Genomic DNA, 17,972 nt, shown 5'->3' on the forward strand with positions numbered 1-17,972 from the left:
TTTTTCTAATTTTTATTATGAAAAATTTCAAATGTATGTTTTATAATGTACATATTACAATAAATTATTATTATAGAGAATCCTCATGTATCCATCATTCTTTTTTTTTAAAGATTTTATTTATTTATTTGAGAGAGAGAGAGAGAGAGAAAGCACATGAGAGGGGGGAGGGCCAGAGGGAGAAGCAGACTCCCTGCCGAGCAGGGAGCCCAATGTGGGACTCGATCCCGGGACTCCGGGATCATGACCTGAGCTGAAGGCAGTCGCTTAACCAACTGAGCCACCCAGGTGCCCCTCCATCATTCATTTTTAACAGCCTTTTGTTCATGGCCAGTCCTGTTGCTTCTGTCCTCTTCCATTTTTTGGAAGCAAATCTTAAACATCTCACCGTTTTATCCATAAATATTTCAACCCATTTACTTCTTACATATATACTTTAAAAACATTCTAAAAGTTACAGTTTCCTTAAAAAAATAGAGAAAGCTAAAGTTCCCTTTTGATCCCTCTCTGATCTGAGATTACCGTTTTCATCTGTCTGCCCCTAAAGGTAACTACTACTGTAATCGATTTTAGAATGTGTCCTTTTAATTCATTGTTGAATATGATGAAAATATGTATGTATATATATATTTATAGGTAAACATATATTATATATATTTTAAAATACAGGTAAACAATATCAAACTATTCCTCAACTCTCAATTTCATTTTTGAAATCTGGATTGTGAATCTATTCTTTTTTTTTTTTAAAGATTTTATTTATTTATTTGAGAGAGAGAATGAGATAGAGAGAGCATGAGAGTGGGGAGGGTCAGAGGGAGAAGCAGACTCCCCGCTGAGCAGGGAGCCCGATGCGGGACTCGATCCCGGGACTCCAGGATCATGACCTGAGCCGAAGGCAGTCGCTTAACCAACTGAGCCACCCAGGCGCCCCGTGAATTTATTCTTAATAAGTGAGTCTAACCCATTCATATTTATTGTGAATACAGATGTTTGGATTTATTTTAGTCCCTTTGTTTTATATTTTTTGTTGACTGTGCTTTTTCCTTTTTTCTTTTTTTCTCTCTTCCCAGCCTCTTTTAGATTGCTTGAATATTCTCTATTGCATCTTTTTTCCTGGTTTATAAATTATAGATTCCATTTCTGGTTGTTATTTTTTTTAGTGTTATTTTAAATTTTTAATGTGCATATTTGCCTTGTTTTTCTAGTGGAGTTTGAAATGAAAGTATTGTTATTCTCCTGGGACTGAAATTTGTTAGCCAGGAATATTTTAATTATTTGTAAATGTTTTTCACAGTTACTGTGGTTTCATTGATAGAATGAAACCTTGTCACTTAGGTCTCACAGGCCTTTTTCAACAGTGGATTTGTTTTGTTTGGTTGGAACCTAGTGGCTTTTCTCCAGCTTTGATTAAAACTGAATACTTCATATTATTTTATTCACCTGCCATAGAAGCTGCTTCCCTGTGCCTTCTTTTTCTGATGTAACTATCCCTCCTATAAGGTTCTTAATTATTTCAGTGGTCCTGTTAAACTTGCCTTGGCCTGTAAGCTGCCTCAGATCTTTATTGGAAGTAGAGTGTCCAAATGAAGTAGTTAAAAGAGCAAGGGTACTTCTACAGCAGGATGCTTGAAGGGATTGGTTTGTGTGGGATGTGGTAGTGTGGTGCTATGCCCAAGCAGGCTGTGGTAGTTAGGTGTGTTTGAATGGAATAAAGAGCCTCTTACAAATTATCTCTGTCAGAATGGGGTTCGCTGTAAGAATGGATGTCAGTAACTCTGCATCTCAGGGACCAGTTACTCTGTTTAACTCTCATTGGCTATGTTGGATCTCCCCAAGGAATACCTGCCACTCTTACAATGTCAGCTGTGTTCTGTCTCTCTCATCTGATTTATTTTGCTCTCTCATAAATCAGGCTTGTACCTTATCTTAGCCTTTCATCCTTTACTTATCTTCGGTTTATTCTTGCAATGTTTCTCTCCTTCAGTTCCCGAGAGAGTCTAGCCTAGTTCTGCCTTTCCAGTCAACACTTGGATTGTCTTCCTTTGAGTGAGGAGCCCAACCCTTGTTCTCCTGGTTATGGTTGGAAAAGAAGGATGTAGCATAGTGTGTAATAGCGTATTCCTTGGAGCAGGGGCAGTGGGAAGGTTGAAATCTGTATCTGTCACTTTGGGCTACCATAACAAATACCACAGATAGGGTGTCTTAAACAACAAATTTAATTCTTCATGGTCCTGGAGGCTGAAAGTTGAACATCAAGGTCTAGCAGGGTTTGGTTTCCGGCCTTGTCAATAGTCAGCTTCTCACTGTGCCCTTAATGGTTTTTCTGTAGAAAGGGGGAGAGAGGGAAGGAGGAAAGTTAGATAGATAGCTCTTCCTCTTCTTATAAGGCCATCAGTCCTATTGGATTAGGACCATTCCCTTATGACCTCATTTAACCTTAAGTACATCCTAAAAGCCCTGTCTTCAAATACAATCACATTGAAGGTTACAGCTTCAACATGAATTTTGGGGGGATACAGTTCAGTGCATAGAGCAGCATTGTAAGGTATGAGAACTCAGCCTTTTAAACTCTTGCTCAGGACACATCTTTATATCTGGAATAATATATTTTTTTTAGTGGTATGACTTTATTTCTGGCAGTCATACCATTGCCCTCTTCTTATATTCTCTTGGTGATGGGTATTCCCATCCAGTCATAAACTCAAGCAGAAACCTGGGGCTCATCCTAGACTCCTCTTCCTTACTTCCACATTACCAGGTCCTGTTGCTTATAGCTTTTCATTCATTCTTGAATCTGTCTTCCGTTTTCATTTATTCACTTTCATGTCTGTTTTTGAAAATACCTCTTACCTGGCTTTCTTATTTCCAGTTTCTCTTGTTTTTATAGTCTTCCACACCATTACCAGAGTGATGTTTCTAAAACAAACTTTGACCATGTCACTCACTACACCAAAATAAACTTCAAAATTAAATGTCTAAACTCCTTAAGAATGGTATGCAGGGCCCTCAGTAATTTAGCCTGTACCCACATCTCTAGCCTTATCACTTCTGACTTTCCTTTTCTCCATTCCCAATCCAGGAATAAGAAGCTCCCTGCAGTGCTCAGAAGGAGCTGTGTGCTTTTTATTATTATTATTATTATTATTATTATTATTATTATTATTATGTTAATCACCATACATTACATCATTAGCTTTTGAGGTAGTGTTCCATGATTCATTGTTTGCGTATAACACCCAGGAGCTGTGTGCTTTTGCTTCCACGTGGGGAGCTCTCCTCATTCCTGCTGTGACTCCGACCTGTTCTTCAGGACACTGTGCAGGGGTATTTGCCCCCAGAAGATTTCCCCTTTCTCTTCAGTTTGAGTTTGTTGCCCCGCTTCTGTCATTTGTATTTTTAAGTGTCCGCTCACTTGCCTTTTTCTTTTATTTCTTTTATTTCCTTGGCCCATGAGTTCCCAGACTGTTTCTTCCTATTTCTAATTCCGCCACCCAACAACATGCAGGCCCCATGTATTGTTGAATCGGTAACTAACAGAATTTGAGTTCTTTTCTTACCCCGTGGCCCCTGTAGCATTTTTTACTTTCGGCAGGTAATTTATCTTCCTGTTTTATAAAAGAAGGACAAGACTGTCAGTTGGCATTTCAAGTATGTTGGAAAGGTAAGGTTATTTGATACTTGATTTTTTTTCATTCTGGGAAACAGAATAGAATTAACAAATTCTGTTATTATTGAAGGAATTCAGAAAGATTCATAAATATGAACTTGAAAATAATTTTGTTCACGAATACTTTTTGAATCAAGCCTATAGAAATGAAGGAGAAGTTCAAAAGAATGGATACTAAGAAGAGGTGGAGTGTTTTCTGTTTGAAGAGTGCACTAACATTGGTGCATAGTGTGATGTTTCTTTTAGAGTACTAGTTCAGTAACATTTCCCTAGATTGTGAATTATGATTAGAAGTGTAAGTTTTGCTCTCATGGCCAATTGACGTTATGACAAACTACCTGCAAATGACTACAGCCTTGCATTTGTCTAACTTTCAGGTAGTGCTGAGGCAGCTGTGAACGAGACAGATGTGAAATTTAAATTCAATAAATAGGGGCGCCTGGGTGGCTCAGTTGGTTAAGCATCTGCCTTCTGCTCAGGTCATGATCCCAGGGTCCAGAGATCGAGCCCCTGATCCGGCTCTCTGCTCAGCGGGAAGACTGCTTCTTCCTCTCCCTCTGCCTGCCGTTCTGCCTGCTTGTGCACACACACTCTCTCGGTCAAATAAATAAATAAAATCTTAAAAAAAAATGCAATAAATAGATGCTGAGTGACTGTGACCAGCCACAAAGCATTGCAGCAAACTCACTTAAAGGTATACCCCTTTTGGCCATAGCAACTTTTTTCTGGATCTCTCTTGAGGCAAGGAAAACAAAAACAAAAGTAAACTATTGGGACTTCAACAAAATAAAAAGCTTTGCATAATGAAGGAAACAATCAACAAAACAAAAAGGCAACCTATGGAATGGGAGAAGACATTTGCAGATGACATATCTGATAAAGGGTTAGTATCCAAAATATATAAAGAACTTATAAAACTCAGTACCCTAAAAAACAAAAAATCTAATTAAAAATGTGCAGAAGACATGAACAGATATTTCTCAGAAGAAAACATCCAGATGGCCAACAGACACATGAAAAGATGCTCATCATCACCCACCATCAGGGAAATGCAAATCAAAACTACGATGAGATATTATCTCACACCTGTCAGAATGGCTCAAATCAACAACAAGAGAAACAACAGGTGTTGGTGATGATGTGGAGAAAACACTTGTGCATGGTTGGTGGGAAGGCAAACAGGTGCAGCCACTGTGGAAAGCAGGATGGAGGCTCCTTAAAAAGTTAAAAATAGAAAAACTTTACCATCCAACAATGGCAGTACTGGGTATTTATCCAAAGAATAAAAAACAAAACAAAACAAAAAAACACTAATTCTAAAGGGACACGTCCACCCGGCTGTTTTTAGCAGCATTATTTATAATCGCCAAGGTAGGGATGCAGCCCATCAAGCCCAAGGATTGATGAATGGAGAAAGAAGATGTGGTATCTATATACAGTGGAATATTATTCAGCCATTAAACAGAATGAAATCTTGCCATTTGCAATGACATGGATGGAGCTAGAGAGTATAATGCTACATGAAATAATTCAGAGAAAAATAAATACCATATGATTTCACTCATATGTGGAATTTAAGAAACAGAACAAATGAGCCAAGGGAAAAAAAGACAAATCAAGGAACATAATCTTAATTGTAGAGAATGAACTGATGGTTAACAGAGGGATAGGGGTGAGGGAAGGGTTAAATAGATGATGGCAATTAAGGAGTGCCCTTGTCCTGGTGAGCACGGGGTGATGTGTGGAATCACTGTATTGTACCCCTGAAACTAATATAACACTGTATGTTAACTAACTGGAATTAAAATAAAAACTTAACACAAAAAAAATAAAGTTGTACCTCTTTTACAGTTAGAATTGTTTAAGATAACTAGAAAATTTTATGCATTTGGGACAGTTTCTCTTTCTGGGTTATTTTTAGCAGAAAACATATTTTCACTTGTTAGTTGCCATATAATCTACATTGGACAGAATGATCTGTTTTATGTTTGAAGCACTGATTCTTTACTACTTACAATCTGTGCCCACACATTACCAGTACAACTTGTTGAAAAGTACAACGATTAGTCAATTAATCAGTCCCTGTTTCTAAATAAAACCAAATTTGACTTGATTTTTATCCCCTTCTGACGCTGGAATTGTCAACTAGTTGTTGGACAATCATTGGGTCACAGCTAAAATCTTTAGAGCTTTGGGGTACCTGGGTGGCTTAGCCGTTAAGCATCTGCCTTCGGCTCAGGTCATGATCCAAGGGTCCTGGGATTGAGCCCCACATCGGGCTCCCTGCTTGGCGGGAAGCCTGCTTCTCCCTCTCCCACTCTGCCTGCTTGTGTTCCCTCTCTCGCTGTCTCTCTCTCTCTGTCAAATAAATAAATAAAATCTTTAAAAATAAAAAAAAAATAAAATCTTTAGAGCTTTGCAAAGGACTTGACAACTCTGTCATTGCATTAATGTTCTACAAGAAGCATAAAGGCCTTAAATTAAAAATGATTTTTAAAATTTGATTTTTTTCCCTAAGGTAATATATACATAAGTAGGGTTGCCATATAAAATAATGGATGCCTGGTTAAATTTGAAATTTAGATAATCAACAAATTAGTGTTTAGTTATAAGAATGTCCCAAGTATCGCACAGGATATGCTTATACTAAAAAATTAATTCATTTATCCAAAATACAAATTTATTTGAATTTTTCTGTATCCTGTATTTTTATTTGCTAAATGTGGCAATGTTATATTGATAGAAAATTTGAAAAAACCCAAAAGACGGGGCGCCTGGGTGGCTGAGTTGATTAAGTGTCTGCCTTCAGCTGAGGTCATGATCCCAGGGTCCTGGGATCAAGCCCTGCATCGGGCTCCCCACTCAGTGAGGACCATGCTTCTCCCTGTCCCTCTGTTTGCTGCTCCCCCTACTTGTGTTCTCTCTCTGTCAAATAAATAAATAAAATCTTTAAAAAAATAAAAATTAAAAAACCCAAAAGAAATGCAGTGCAAAATGTTTCTCTTAGTGTCCCATAGCCCTCCACATCCTACTATTAGTGTCTTTGGAAAGCTTGCAGAAACAGTCTGTGCTTTTATAAACATGTACATATTAATTTTATTTACGCAAGTATTTCCGTTCCCTTTTATACAGATACTAACAACTTAATACATTGTCTTACAGTCTTTTTTTTTTCATTCAACAATGTATGTCCACCATATGATTTTTGCAGTACAATATGGAAAGCATGGTGTGTGACAGAGTGAGTGTGGGCTTTGAATTCAGGCCGCGTTGGATTCAACTCTATGCTCTGCTTATGAGCTATATGACCTTGAGTAAGACCTGAGTCTCTCCCTTCCTCTGTTGTTCTCTGGAGGATGGAGAGAACAATATGCGAGGCAGTGGAGGATCCCATGGAGAGCGTGAAGATCAGGGTCCCTGCTGCCGGGATGTCATGTGTGCAGCCTGCCCTTGTCCAGCACTCAGGGCTTCATCGGCACTGAGGTCACGGAGCCACTCAGGGTGTGCGTCCTGTAGTTGTGAGCGTCACGGCTGCTGTAACAGCTTCAGCTATACCCACATAGTGGCAGTAACCACACGGGCTCGTGTACAGTGGCTCTATTTTTGAGTCTATTTGAATACGCCTATTTCCATTGTGTTGAAATATAACAGCCATGTTTTTTAATGTACTTTGAATATTAATATAAGGAGGCTTATCTTTCTTGGAGATTTTTCTTAAAATCTTGGGTTTCAAAGGTGATTTATTTAAACATATATGAACTTTATATAAATGGTGACTTACTGATCTTTCTTCGATGTACCTACCCATTGTTTCTAAAATACTTAGTTTTGAGTTGTTCGTACCTTTGTATGGATTGTTGGTTGTGTTAAGTTGTCTACACCAGTCCATTCAGACTTCGTGCACATTGGGTCTGTTTCTTCCTCTGGTTTCTCCTTGTGTAGGGCAAAGTCAACACAGTTTTGAACTTGGAAAGAGGAAGGAGAATGGTAAGGTGAATCTTCCTCCTGTTGAGAGGCAGCATATTGTAGAAGTTAAATTGTTAATTGGCTCTGGAGCCAAACTGCCTGGTCCACATCTGGCGCCATCATATACTGGTGGTATGACCTCGGCAAGTTGTGTACTCTTTCATTGCCTCAGTTAACTTGTTTGTAAAGTGAATATTAAAGGCCTTAGTTGGATAATATGTTTTGAGTGGTGCCCAGGATGTGGTAGCTGTTGAATGTTTGCTGTTGTCACCCTTGCTTCTGCCCTGGCATTACTGCTGCTCCTTGTCCACATCTCATTTCCTCTCTTTACTGCCCTTCTGACTCACCATCTTTACTGCTAGCCTGAATTGTCCAGAAGAGCCCTGAGAACTTGGCATTTCTTAGACATGTATTGGATTTTCTTTACATCTGACCCATTGGCCATGACCCACTGTTGTCACCCAGGTACCCTTCTGTTTCCACACGGTGTTGAGGGGGGTGAAGAGGGAAGGTTGATGGTGGGGTGAGAAGGAGAACTCATGCAGTTTGATGCATATGGATTCTGTCCCTCCATATCAAAACATCTGTGGTTACAAATGAGTATCTTTATACTTAGAGCTGAATCCTTGGGATGGGGTATAGGGCATGAAAAAGAACAGTTTTTTTTTTTTTTTTTTTTTAACCTCTTGTCTCTTTGTCATGGCTACTAATTGTAAAATCTGGAAAGCCTCAAAAAAGCCACATGTACTTATTTTAATGGACATCAGAGCAGAGAAGAGAAACTGTGAAACTCATTTTTTTTTAAATCTCTGAAATCCAGAGGAATGGAGCTCTCATGTGGGAGCTAATTAATGTCTGACTCGCAGTTGAATGGACCTTTTTTTTCTGGAAAAAAAAAAAGACCAAAACCTTTATGATAAGAGTTTCTCTGGGGAAAAGAAAAGTAATTCTCTTTCCACATAACCGACTTGTAGGTGAACTTTGGGATGACAATATTTTTCTCAGTGGGGAACTGCTTACTCTGTACTTTCTCTGCAGACTCCTCATAAATCAGTGGGTCTCTAAATCCATAGGCTACCTCCCCCTCCAGGTCATGAATATTGCTTGTCTTTCCAAGTTAATTTTTCAAAAGGGGGAGAAGGTAGAGCTGACTTTATTGTACCTAGCAAGCACTGATTTGTATAGTTTTACCCTTCTAAAACTTTGAATGTCATTCATTTGTGGTTAGAGTTTTCTAGTTTAGGAGAGACAGACAGTGACTTCACAGGGCATTGCGGCTAATAAAGGGGCCAGCTGAAATATTCCTTCAGGTGATCAGACTCCCTAAGTTTTATGTTCTTCCATTGCTAGCATTCTTCCTGCTGGGCATATATCAGTTACAGATCGTCCTTTTATTGGGGTATCTTTACTTTTATTTGTTAACTGTCAGAAGTTAGTAATTTTTTGAGGGGGACCTAATAGTATACTATCTTATGAAGTGTCCTTGTCAATAAGAATAAAAATATGACTAGTTTATTTTAAAGATCTCCCTGTATTTTTCCCCATGAAACCATGCAATGCCTGACATTGAAATGCACATCTGTATGGGCTCAGTGTTAATTCTGAATATATATTTTACAGTGTGAGTTATACTACGATCTGGAAATTCGTATACTCTTTCTCATTTATTGCAATATACTCAATGAGTAAGTTTTCTAGGAAACTAAGGTTCAGATGGTATGGCCCTTTGCCCATACCTACACTGTTATTTAGGTTTCAATTCCAAGTTAGAGCTGGTGCCCTTTTCTTGACACCAGGGCATTTTATAAAACAAGTGCCAGTAATAGAGTTGTTTGACTATTTCAAATGGAGTTAATGTTTTAAATAGTGTATTCTAAATCAGGATAAGGAAAGTCAACAACAACTGTTCTCTGTTATTACACAGAGCTAATCATAGGCATTGATGGATAGTCAGTGCATCTACTCATATACATCACGATTTCCTTTTGTCCCAGATGCATTTTCTGTTAAAGAGACAACAAGGGGAACTGCTCCTTCTCAGACAAATCCTATTTTGTCTTTCAAAAGTGAGGAGATTGGGTGTGACCTTTTTCCCCGCCACTGAAGCAATGACTGGGGTTTTTCTGCAAGGCAAAGGATGGGTGTGACTAGGGAGAGGATATATAAATTGTTGGACAGCAGAGATTAAGTATGGTTAGTGATTTGGACACTGTCATTGGAAATCTGTAGCTGGTACTTTAAAGAGTCTGGATAAGTATTGTCAGAGAAAGATGAGTCCGTGTGAGTCGAAGGAGTTGAGAAGGTTTATTTTGAATGAGGGAGAAGAGAATATTATAGTCAGGAGGGTATTTTGAAAACCTTTGAAAACTCTTCCTTCATTTAACATTATGTTTTTATTCAGTTTTTCATCCTTGATTTAATGTATTAGTTCCCCGTGGTTCACATCCTGCACGAGTGTCATAGCTCGTTTCTAATTGGTATGTGTGTATGGTCTCCCCAGTTAGGACTGTGAGCAGTCAAGGGCAGGATCACATCTTCTGCTTTTTACGTTTCAATGTTTTTGCCCACTGAATTTCTCATGCACAGTCAAGTAAGTTCCTTACTCTGTGGGTGAGAATCTGTACGTGAATCTGAGATTATAGTGGTCTGTGTTGAGAAGTTCTTAAAGAAGTATTTCGGATACATCTGCCATCTTATTTAAAACAGATCGTATGCTTTTTACTTTACTATGCAAGTATTACTTGCAAATATAAGATAATTTTGAGTAAGTCCTAAAATGATTCCTTTTTTTTTGCATATTAAAAAAACTATTTTAAGTTAAATCAAGAAGATTTTAATGGTCAAAGGAATTATGGTAGCATCAAGTACTTTTTAGAGTATATAGTTTTAATGTTGTGATAAAACATAACCATTCCACTTTATTTCTTTTCTTCCCAGAGTTCTGTTTTAGTTGCTGTTTAAAATCATTGTAGTGAAGAACACTGAACTTCGGAAAAAAATGTTAGAAACTATAGGTAAGACCTATTCCTTCTTATTTTTCTAAGAATCAAAACTTTTCCCATTGGGATCTTTGAAATGGTTTTTCTACATAGCAGGATTTCGTCTGGTAGCTTAGTTTTTAAAAGTTTTTATCCATTAGCATTATAGCAGGGAAATGTGTTTCTATATTTGGATGATTTAATCTGAAGTATTACAAAAACAAACCATTTGTAAGCACAAGATAAAGACATATGAAATGTTCTACCAATTATGAGTTTTAATGAAGTTTAATGTAAACCTTATTCTAATTTATGGACCCACTTCTGGTTAATGGGTGTTTGTGGACAGCACCAGAAAGGTTAACAGTATTTTTAATACTGAAAGAAGCTCATTGCCTTCTTTATTTGTGGCAGTTGAAATACTACTGAACTTTGCTTTTAAGTTGATGATGAGCCATAACAATAATAAACATTTAGGCTGACAAACTTCAGTGATGATTTAAGGCAGTTTGATTTTACATGAGATAATGTAGGTTGAAGTACCCAAATTCACATGTTAATCTTTTTCCCCTGCTCTTTAGTTTTAGAGGAGCTGGTTTATAGAACTAGTTCCAGGCATATCAGTACACCCATCCCTCTCCTGGTGGCCTAATGCCTCACGTTTTCCCTGGAAGTTTTGGGTATGACTACTGGAAGGTATCTGGATTTCACCTTGGTGCCTTGATGATTGTGGCTGGTGCCTTGATACCTGCGTGCTTTGGGAAGCAGGATGAGAGTAGGTGGAAGGAAAAGGAAAAGGAGCTGTTTTTGTGATGGTGGGGATCATTACTCTGACTTTTCTTCCTGGTACAATGTGCATGATAAAAGTACGTGGGTGTGTGTTACCTTCATCCCCCATTTTATACTAAAGTCCCATGCCACAAAGACTACTACTAGTCTACAAAGCAGAGTTCCTCATAAGAAAGTGGACAGCAAAGGGGAAATAGAGAATTATTGAAACGGTCACCTTCCAATCTTTATTTTGTAAGTTATTACTTATGTGTACACCTTCCAAGAATGGACATGGAAATTAATACTAGATTTGTATTCTGAGATACCATGGGAAATAAGACCCAGAATAAAATTCTCATGTCGTTAACATTATTTACTTTTAAAATTGTGCTTATGATGGGGCGCCTTGATAGCTCAGTTGGTTAAGCATTCAACTCTTGATTTCTGCTCAGGTCATGATCTCAGGGTCGTGAGATTGAGCCCCGCATTGAGCTCCGTGCTGGGCTTGGAGCCTGCTTAAGATTCTCTCTCTCTCCCTCTCCCCATTCGTGCTCTCTCTCTCTCTCTCTCTCTAAATAAATAAATAATAAATAAAAATTGTGCAGATGAGTAAATTCTGTTTGTTTAAATGCATGTGAACTCATGGTCAACGTTAATTCATGCCTTAATTTCCCCATTTCTATGTCATCCCACATTTGGTTCTATAAAAAATGTCTGTGGTGATAATTCCCACTCTTTGATTACTATAATATGGCAAATGAATGTTAATAGATGGCCTTATTACCATGATGAATCTGTTAGAACATATATTTAAATGGTCTTCATTCCTTTGAAACGAATTTGGGTTCACTTGTGAGAGAGTGAGAGAGTTTTAGGGAGATGTTTTTAACTGTGATTTGTCATAGAAAATCACCATCTGGTGGAAACACGCATGTAAGATGCTAGGATTATTAGGGATACACTTACTCAAAATACTTACTTTTGCAACTTTTATGCCTGCTATATAAGGTGATCAATAACTATTTGAATTATTTTGGTTTGATGCATATATAGACATGCTATTTAATTTTGGGGAAAGACATTTAAAGTATTAAGAAGTGTTTTTGAAGGGTTATACATTGTTGTGATATATTTTCAAGTAGATTCTCAAGTATAGAATGTTTGTTCCTTGATATATGAAATTGTATTTTGGATGTTATGACTCATCAGTGACATCATCCACATCCACTTGTTAGTGAGTTATATTTCTAATTTTTCTTAAATGTAAATAAGATTTTTTGAAAAGTGAATATATCAGCATTTACAAGATCACGAAGTGTTTGGTTCAATAGTTTTTATATAAAAGAGTTGACAGCTGGCGTTGGAATTCAAATACACGCCATCTGAGTTGGAGCAACACTTGCTTGCATGTGGCGTATATGTAACCAGTTCTCTGCTTTCAGACAGACTCTCTCACCAGAGACTCCGGGGTCTGAGGGACCTATTCATAGGGACATGTTACAGTCCTTTTTTCTCTGAGTCAATTTTATGCTCTCGAAAGGGATAGTTTTAGGATTTCTATTCTGTAAGCGGGGTTTGATGTGTGTCTCTTGAGTCCTGTTAATGACCAGTGCTGCTCTTTGGTTTAGACAAAAATCGAGCCCTGCAGGCAGCAGAGCGCTTGCAAGCCAAGCTGCGAGAACGTGGAGACGTAGCCAATGAAGACAAGCTGAACCTTCTCAAGTCAGTCTTGCAGAGCCCGCTCTTCAGTCAGATTCTGAACCTTCAGACTTCCGTACAGCAGCTGAAAGAGCAGGTAGGACACGATTCTCCCAAAGCCGGTGTTCATGGCATGGCATAGATCTTGTGGAGTCTTGCGTTTTTCTGAAAGGCTGATTTTTGTATGTGTTAATGAATAGTTAATGAAGTCATTTAAACCTCCAAATGAGACATTCAGATTCACTGTGACTCCCCCCGCCCAGTTATTTTTGTAATGGTTGTTGCTGTACATTGTAGATGATATGACATTGCGTTGAAAGCTGTGTGGATGCTGAAGTGTGAGTCCCTACAGGATATGGGGATGATAAAAATAAGTTTAGGGTAGATGGCTGTAGGCTTGGTTTACATCCCCGCTAAGGCTCATTGTTCACGTGATCTTGTGCATTCAGATTCAGACATTCAGCATGCTTATAAAATTTCAGATAAGCCTGGATCTGCATGTGCAATCATGTGTGTGAGGAAGGGAAATCACCTCTATTTTGACAGTAAAAGAAATAATTACATTGTCATCAGTTAGAGAAATTGCAATTCTCACTTCTTAAAAGAGTGTAAGTAGCAATTGCTTCCAATGACAGCATCAGATGGTGATAAACATTAGAACTTCTAAATGTAACACTGTTTTTTTTCCTGTAAAAATTAAGAGCATTAAAATTTCCTAGCATTTATATTAAAATTGAAACATTGCAATGACAGAACAAACAGTCAAGTTAGATGCTCTTTGAACTAACTTAATTTAATCACATTTCTCAGGTTTTTAAAAAAATGTTTTTAAAATGGTTGTTATCCTTACAAGGCTTGAAGTCAATCTCATTTATGCCTTCAATCTAAGTTAGTTCTCATTCTAATGTTTTTAGCATTAATTTACTCACTATGGATGACTTGCTAACAAATATTCTGCCTTAAAAGGTTAAAAATGAATTTGAAGACCAGTTTCATAATTCAGTGAAAGAAGAGCTCCAATTAAAAAAAAAGTGCCAAATGCAAAAAGAACAAATAGTAGTAATAGAGAAGGAATTTGTTTAACGCACATAACTTCTTAATCTAGATATTTTGGTAGCAAAAAATAAAGAATTTTTAAAAATATTTTTCTCTAGTGAATTTTTACGTAATGATTTTAAAAATTGTGATCGTGAATTAAGAAAAAAGAGTTGTTTTTGTTACATGTAGTTGTGTTTGGGGTTTTTTTTTTTTTTGCAACTTATTGAAAAGATTGGTTTTAGGTACTCCTTTTTAGAATGAATTGACAAGAATTTGGAGAGATCAATGTTCTGAATATAAGTGTAATTATGATGTGGAAGATTATCTGGTTTTTCAGAGAGAGTGGAGAAGTTGAATAGATGAATAAGGGGAGCCCTTATTAGATCATGTGAAAATATGATTAGAATGAAAGGAAAAGTTGAAACAAAAAGTGCTAGTGTGTTAGGAAATACCACTAAAGAGATAACTGGAAATACCCCTTCTAGTCCTGAAAGCAGGGGAGACATAAGTTTACCTTGTTTTACCATTTCCAAATGGAAGTAGGATATGGGCTCTAAAACTTTGGGTCCCATGTGATTCAGCTGAAATCTCCTTGGAAACCCTTGAGCATAATGTTATCAAGCCAGGTAGTCTGTGACCAAGTACAGTATTAGTGATAGATGTTGATATATTTCAAGACTTGGTACATTGTGAGGTTTGGGCATTCTCTAGGCATGTCTCACATGTCTTTGGACTTTTGGCTAGTTGGTCACCTTTTCAGATACTGAAAGGGACCAAGAAAACCAGCTGGCTCACACCCTGTTTATTGCAACTACTTAGTGAGTTTGAGTGACTTGTTTATAATAAGGGCAGAGCCAGAACTGGAACTCGGGTTTCTTGGCTCCCAAGGCAGAGTCTTTCCCCTCTTGTGATTCTGCAGCCTGTCTCTCATCGTCGTCATCGTCTTTTTTTTTTCCTGAGGATAGAAACTCGGCCCCTAGAGGTCAGGAGTTCAATTTTGGTGAAAACCATCGATATCTCTCATAGTTTCTGTGACTCTTCACTTTAGTCTTCATTCTTACTGACTCAGTTACCTTTGTTGAACTGTGTTTTTCTTGTATGACTATACTACATTTCAAAACCTTGTATTATTTTCTGTTTTAAAGTTTAAACATAAATATTATAGACTTACCATGTTAGAATTAGATATTCTATGTAGTTTACTACCTGTTAATTTGTTAATATTTATAATTTAATATTTAATTAATGAACCTAGGAGTGAAATTTGTTTTGTGCTTTTAAACTAGTAGCTACACCAATCTGACCAGTGGCTAGCTTTTATTTATATTCTTTTACCTGAGTTGTGTTTTCAGATATGTAATTTTATATGCACAATGGGTACAAGTTAGTGTCTCCATCTTTTTTAGTATTGGTAATACAAATTTGAGTCCTCCAACTTTACCATTACTCTCCTACATTTTAGAAAGTGAAAGGAGTGAATAATTGAAAAGCCTGAGGTAAATGCAGCATATTGGAGAACGTGATCATATTGTTGCATTAATGACAGATGCTGACATGCCATGTTGAATTAAGCTGACTATTTTTCCCCCTCAGATCCTTCTCATTACTTCTATTCAGTAATGCGTAATTTTTCCAATTTGCTTCTTCAGTATTAAGACTGCCCTTAGAAATCAAACTGTTTCCCTTTGGCAGATTACACACTTGACAGGTGTGTAACTGAGAGGGCAAAAAAGCCATGCCCTGAAGGGATGTGCTATTTAAATATTGTCAAAAATATTAACAGGTCTGAGAGCATAATTGATGCCTCTGTTTAACTCTGCCACATTGTGTATTGTTCTAACCGCCAGCTAAAAGGATGTGTGCTATTAAACCTGAATAATCTCTAATAGCTCCAGTTCCTTTCCTATTGCATGATTCCTGTTTAAGTGAAGAGAAGAAAAAAAAAGAACTGTGACTGTGTGTCAATGATCTGTCAGATGCAAATTCTCAAGTAGTGTCCTCACTGTCACCTCGTCATCACAGCTAATAACTGCAGGGCTCAATGCGTATTCATGACAGAAATCCAGCTATTGTGGGGGAAATAAACACGTTAGCAGTTTAATAATAGAAACTTGTCAGCCATGAGGATATTGGATTTGCATATTTATTCTGTGATGTTTCTCCAGTCCAGTAGAGGTGGATACGACTTTCCTGATTAATTAATTGCCTTGTCTTATGAATTGACCAGAGACATGAAATTAAATGTCTTTTTACCTTGAGTTATTTGTAGGAAAACTGTGGATTAAAATTATTATTATTATTTTTTTAAAGATTTTATTTATTTGAGAGAGAGAGAATGAGAGAGAGCACATGAGAGGGGGGAGGGTCAGAGGGAGAAGCAGACTCCCTGCCGAGCAGGGAGCCCGATGCGGGACTCGATCCAGGGACTCCAGGATCATGACCCGAGCTGAAGGCAGTCGCCCAACCAACTGAGCCACCCAGGCGCCCCTGTGAATTAAAATTATTAATTTCAGTAGAAATTTAGGACTAATACTTAGAAATTGACATCGCTGAGATTTTTTCTTTTTTAAAGCTATGGCAACCTAGACCAATTCTAAGATTGAAGAAATAATGTATATAATTCAGTGCTAACGTGGGAAACAAGCCTCAGGACTGAGCATATTCTGGAGGTTTCTCCATGTCTGTGATTTCTGGCCTTTCTGGAGTATGATATTCTATTATTTTGCTGTTGTTCTTGTTGTTTGATATTTCCAGGCTCCTTGTTCATTCACCTTTTTCCCAGAAAAGTGTTAGCTTATATGCTTATTATCCAAATGCATAATGTATACATATATACATGCAAATTTAAGCCAGATTTTTTTCTAAGTTTCTCTTTGGAAATTTTATGACCTCTCTTGAAGTAATTGGAGAGATGTTGACTTAACGTAGAATAAGTTTGGAAATTATTGTTCAGTGTTGATTAGAGTAAGTGGATCCTTCTTTTTTTTATTTTGAAATACAGTGTTCATGGTATAAAATTTTTGTCTTGTATTTCTATGCTTTTAAGTTTTACCTGTTCACATTCCCAAAAGAATTTCAAACAACTTCTGATGGCAAAAACGTATGGACTAATGGGTGATTCAAAGGTAAATCTAAACAAAGACTAAATAAAAATATCAGAGAACTGGATATTCCAAGGACCTTGGGTTACTAAAATTGAGTATTATCATTTAATTTCCATTTCTCAGGAGCAAAGTCAACAATAATTATATAAATATAAATATGTATATAAATATACACATACACACGCACAGAGAGAGAGTGAGAGAGCGCTGGAGGGTTATATATTGCTCAGTGTGAGACATCATTCAGTGAGCCAAATTTTCCTTGGCAATGGGAGGGTTTTCTCTTGGGTGCTTTTTTAGAAGGCTTATGATCATTTATTAATAAAGTCGATAAAAATACTATGAATAAATAGGACAAAGGTTCTCATTACCTAGAGGAGGAAAGAGAACATACATTTGTTTTATGTAACTAAGTAAGTGAGTGGGATAAGAAAGTGAGCAGGATAAGGAATTATTAACTTTGACTACAAGCAAACTTTACATTGAAGGTAACATATAAGATGGGTCTTGAAAAATGAGTAGTGGGGCACCTGAGTGGCTCAGTCATTAAGCGTCTGCCTTTGGCTCAGGTCATGATCCTAGGGTCCTGGGATTGAGCCCTGCATCAGGCTCCCGCTCGGCAGGAAGCCTGCTTCTCCCTCTCCCACTCCCCCTGCTTGTGTTCCCTCTCTCGCTGTATCTCTCTCTGTCAAATAAATAAATCAAAAAAAAAGAAAGAAAAATGAGTAGGACTTTTCTGCAGTGAAT

General features: G+C 37.4%; 1 protein-coding gene across 5 annotated transcripts in view; it reads left to right on the top strand.

The window, feature by feature from the left end:
* The first annotated feature begins 886 nt into the window (after positions 1 to 886).
* Positions 887 to 17,972, top strand: part of MPDZ (multiple PDZ domain crumbs cell polarity complex component) — a 150,757-nt gene continuing 133,671 nt past the window's right edge. For 3 of the 5 annotated variants that reach the window (XM_034987980.1, XM_034987981.1, XM_034987982.1), the window contains exons 1-3: positions 887 to 3,664; positions 10,574 to 10,650; positions 13,014 to 13,180. In XM_034987980.1, coding sequence (XP_034843871.1) covers positions 10,635 to 10,650; positions 13,014 to 13,180 — 183 coding nt within the window. In that variant the 5' untranslated portion in view covers positions 887 to 3,664; positions 10,574 to 10,634. The remainder of the gene's footprint in view (positions 3,665 to 10,573; positions 10,651 to 13,013; positions 13,181 to 17,972) is intronic. The other 2 variants (XM_034987983.1, XM_034987984.1) reach the window with 1 other exon arrangement.

The sequence above is a fragment of the Mirounga leonina genome, unplaced genomic scaffold (genome assembly GCF_011800145.1).
Source record: "Mirounga leonina isolate KUSES-001 unplaced genomic scaffold, KU_Mleo_1.0 Mir_447, whole genome shotgun sequence".
NCBI classification, from domain to species: domain Eukaryota; kingdom Metazoa; phylum Chordata; class Mammalia; order Carnivora; family Phocidae; genus Mirounga; species Mirounga leonina.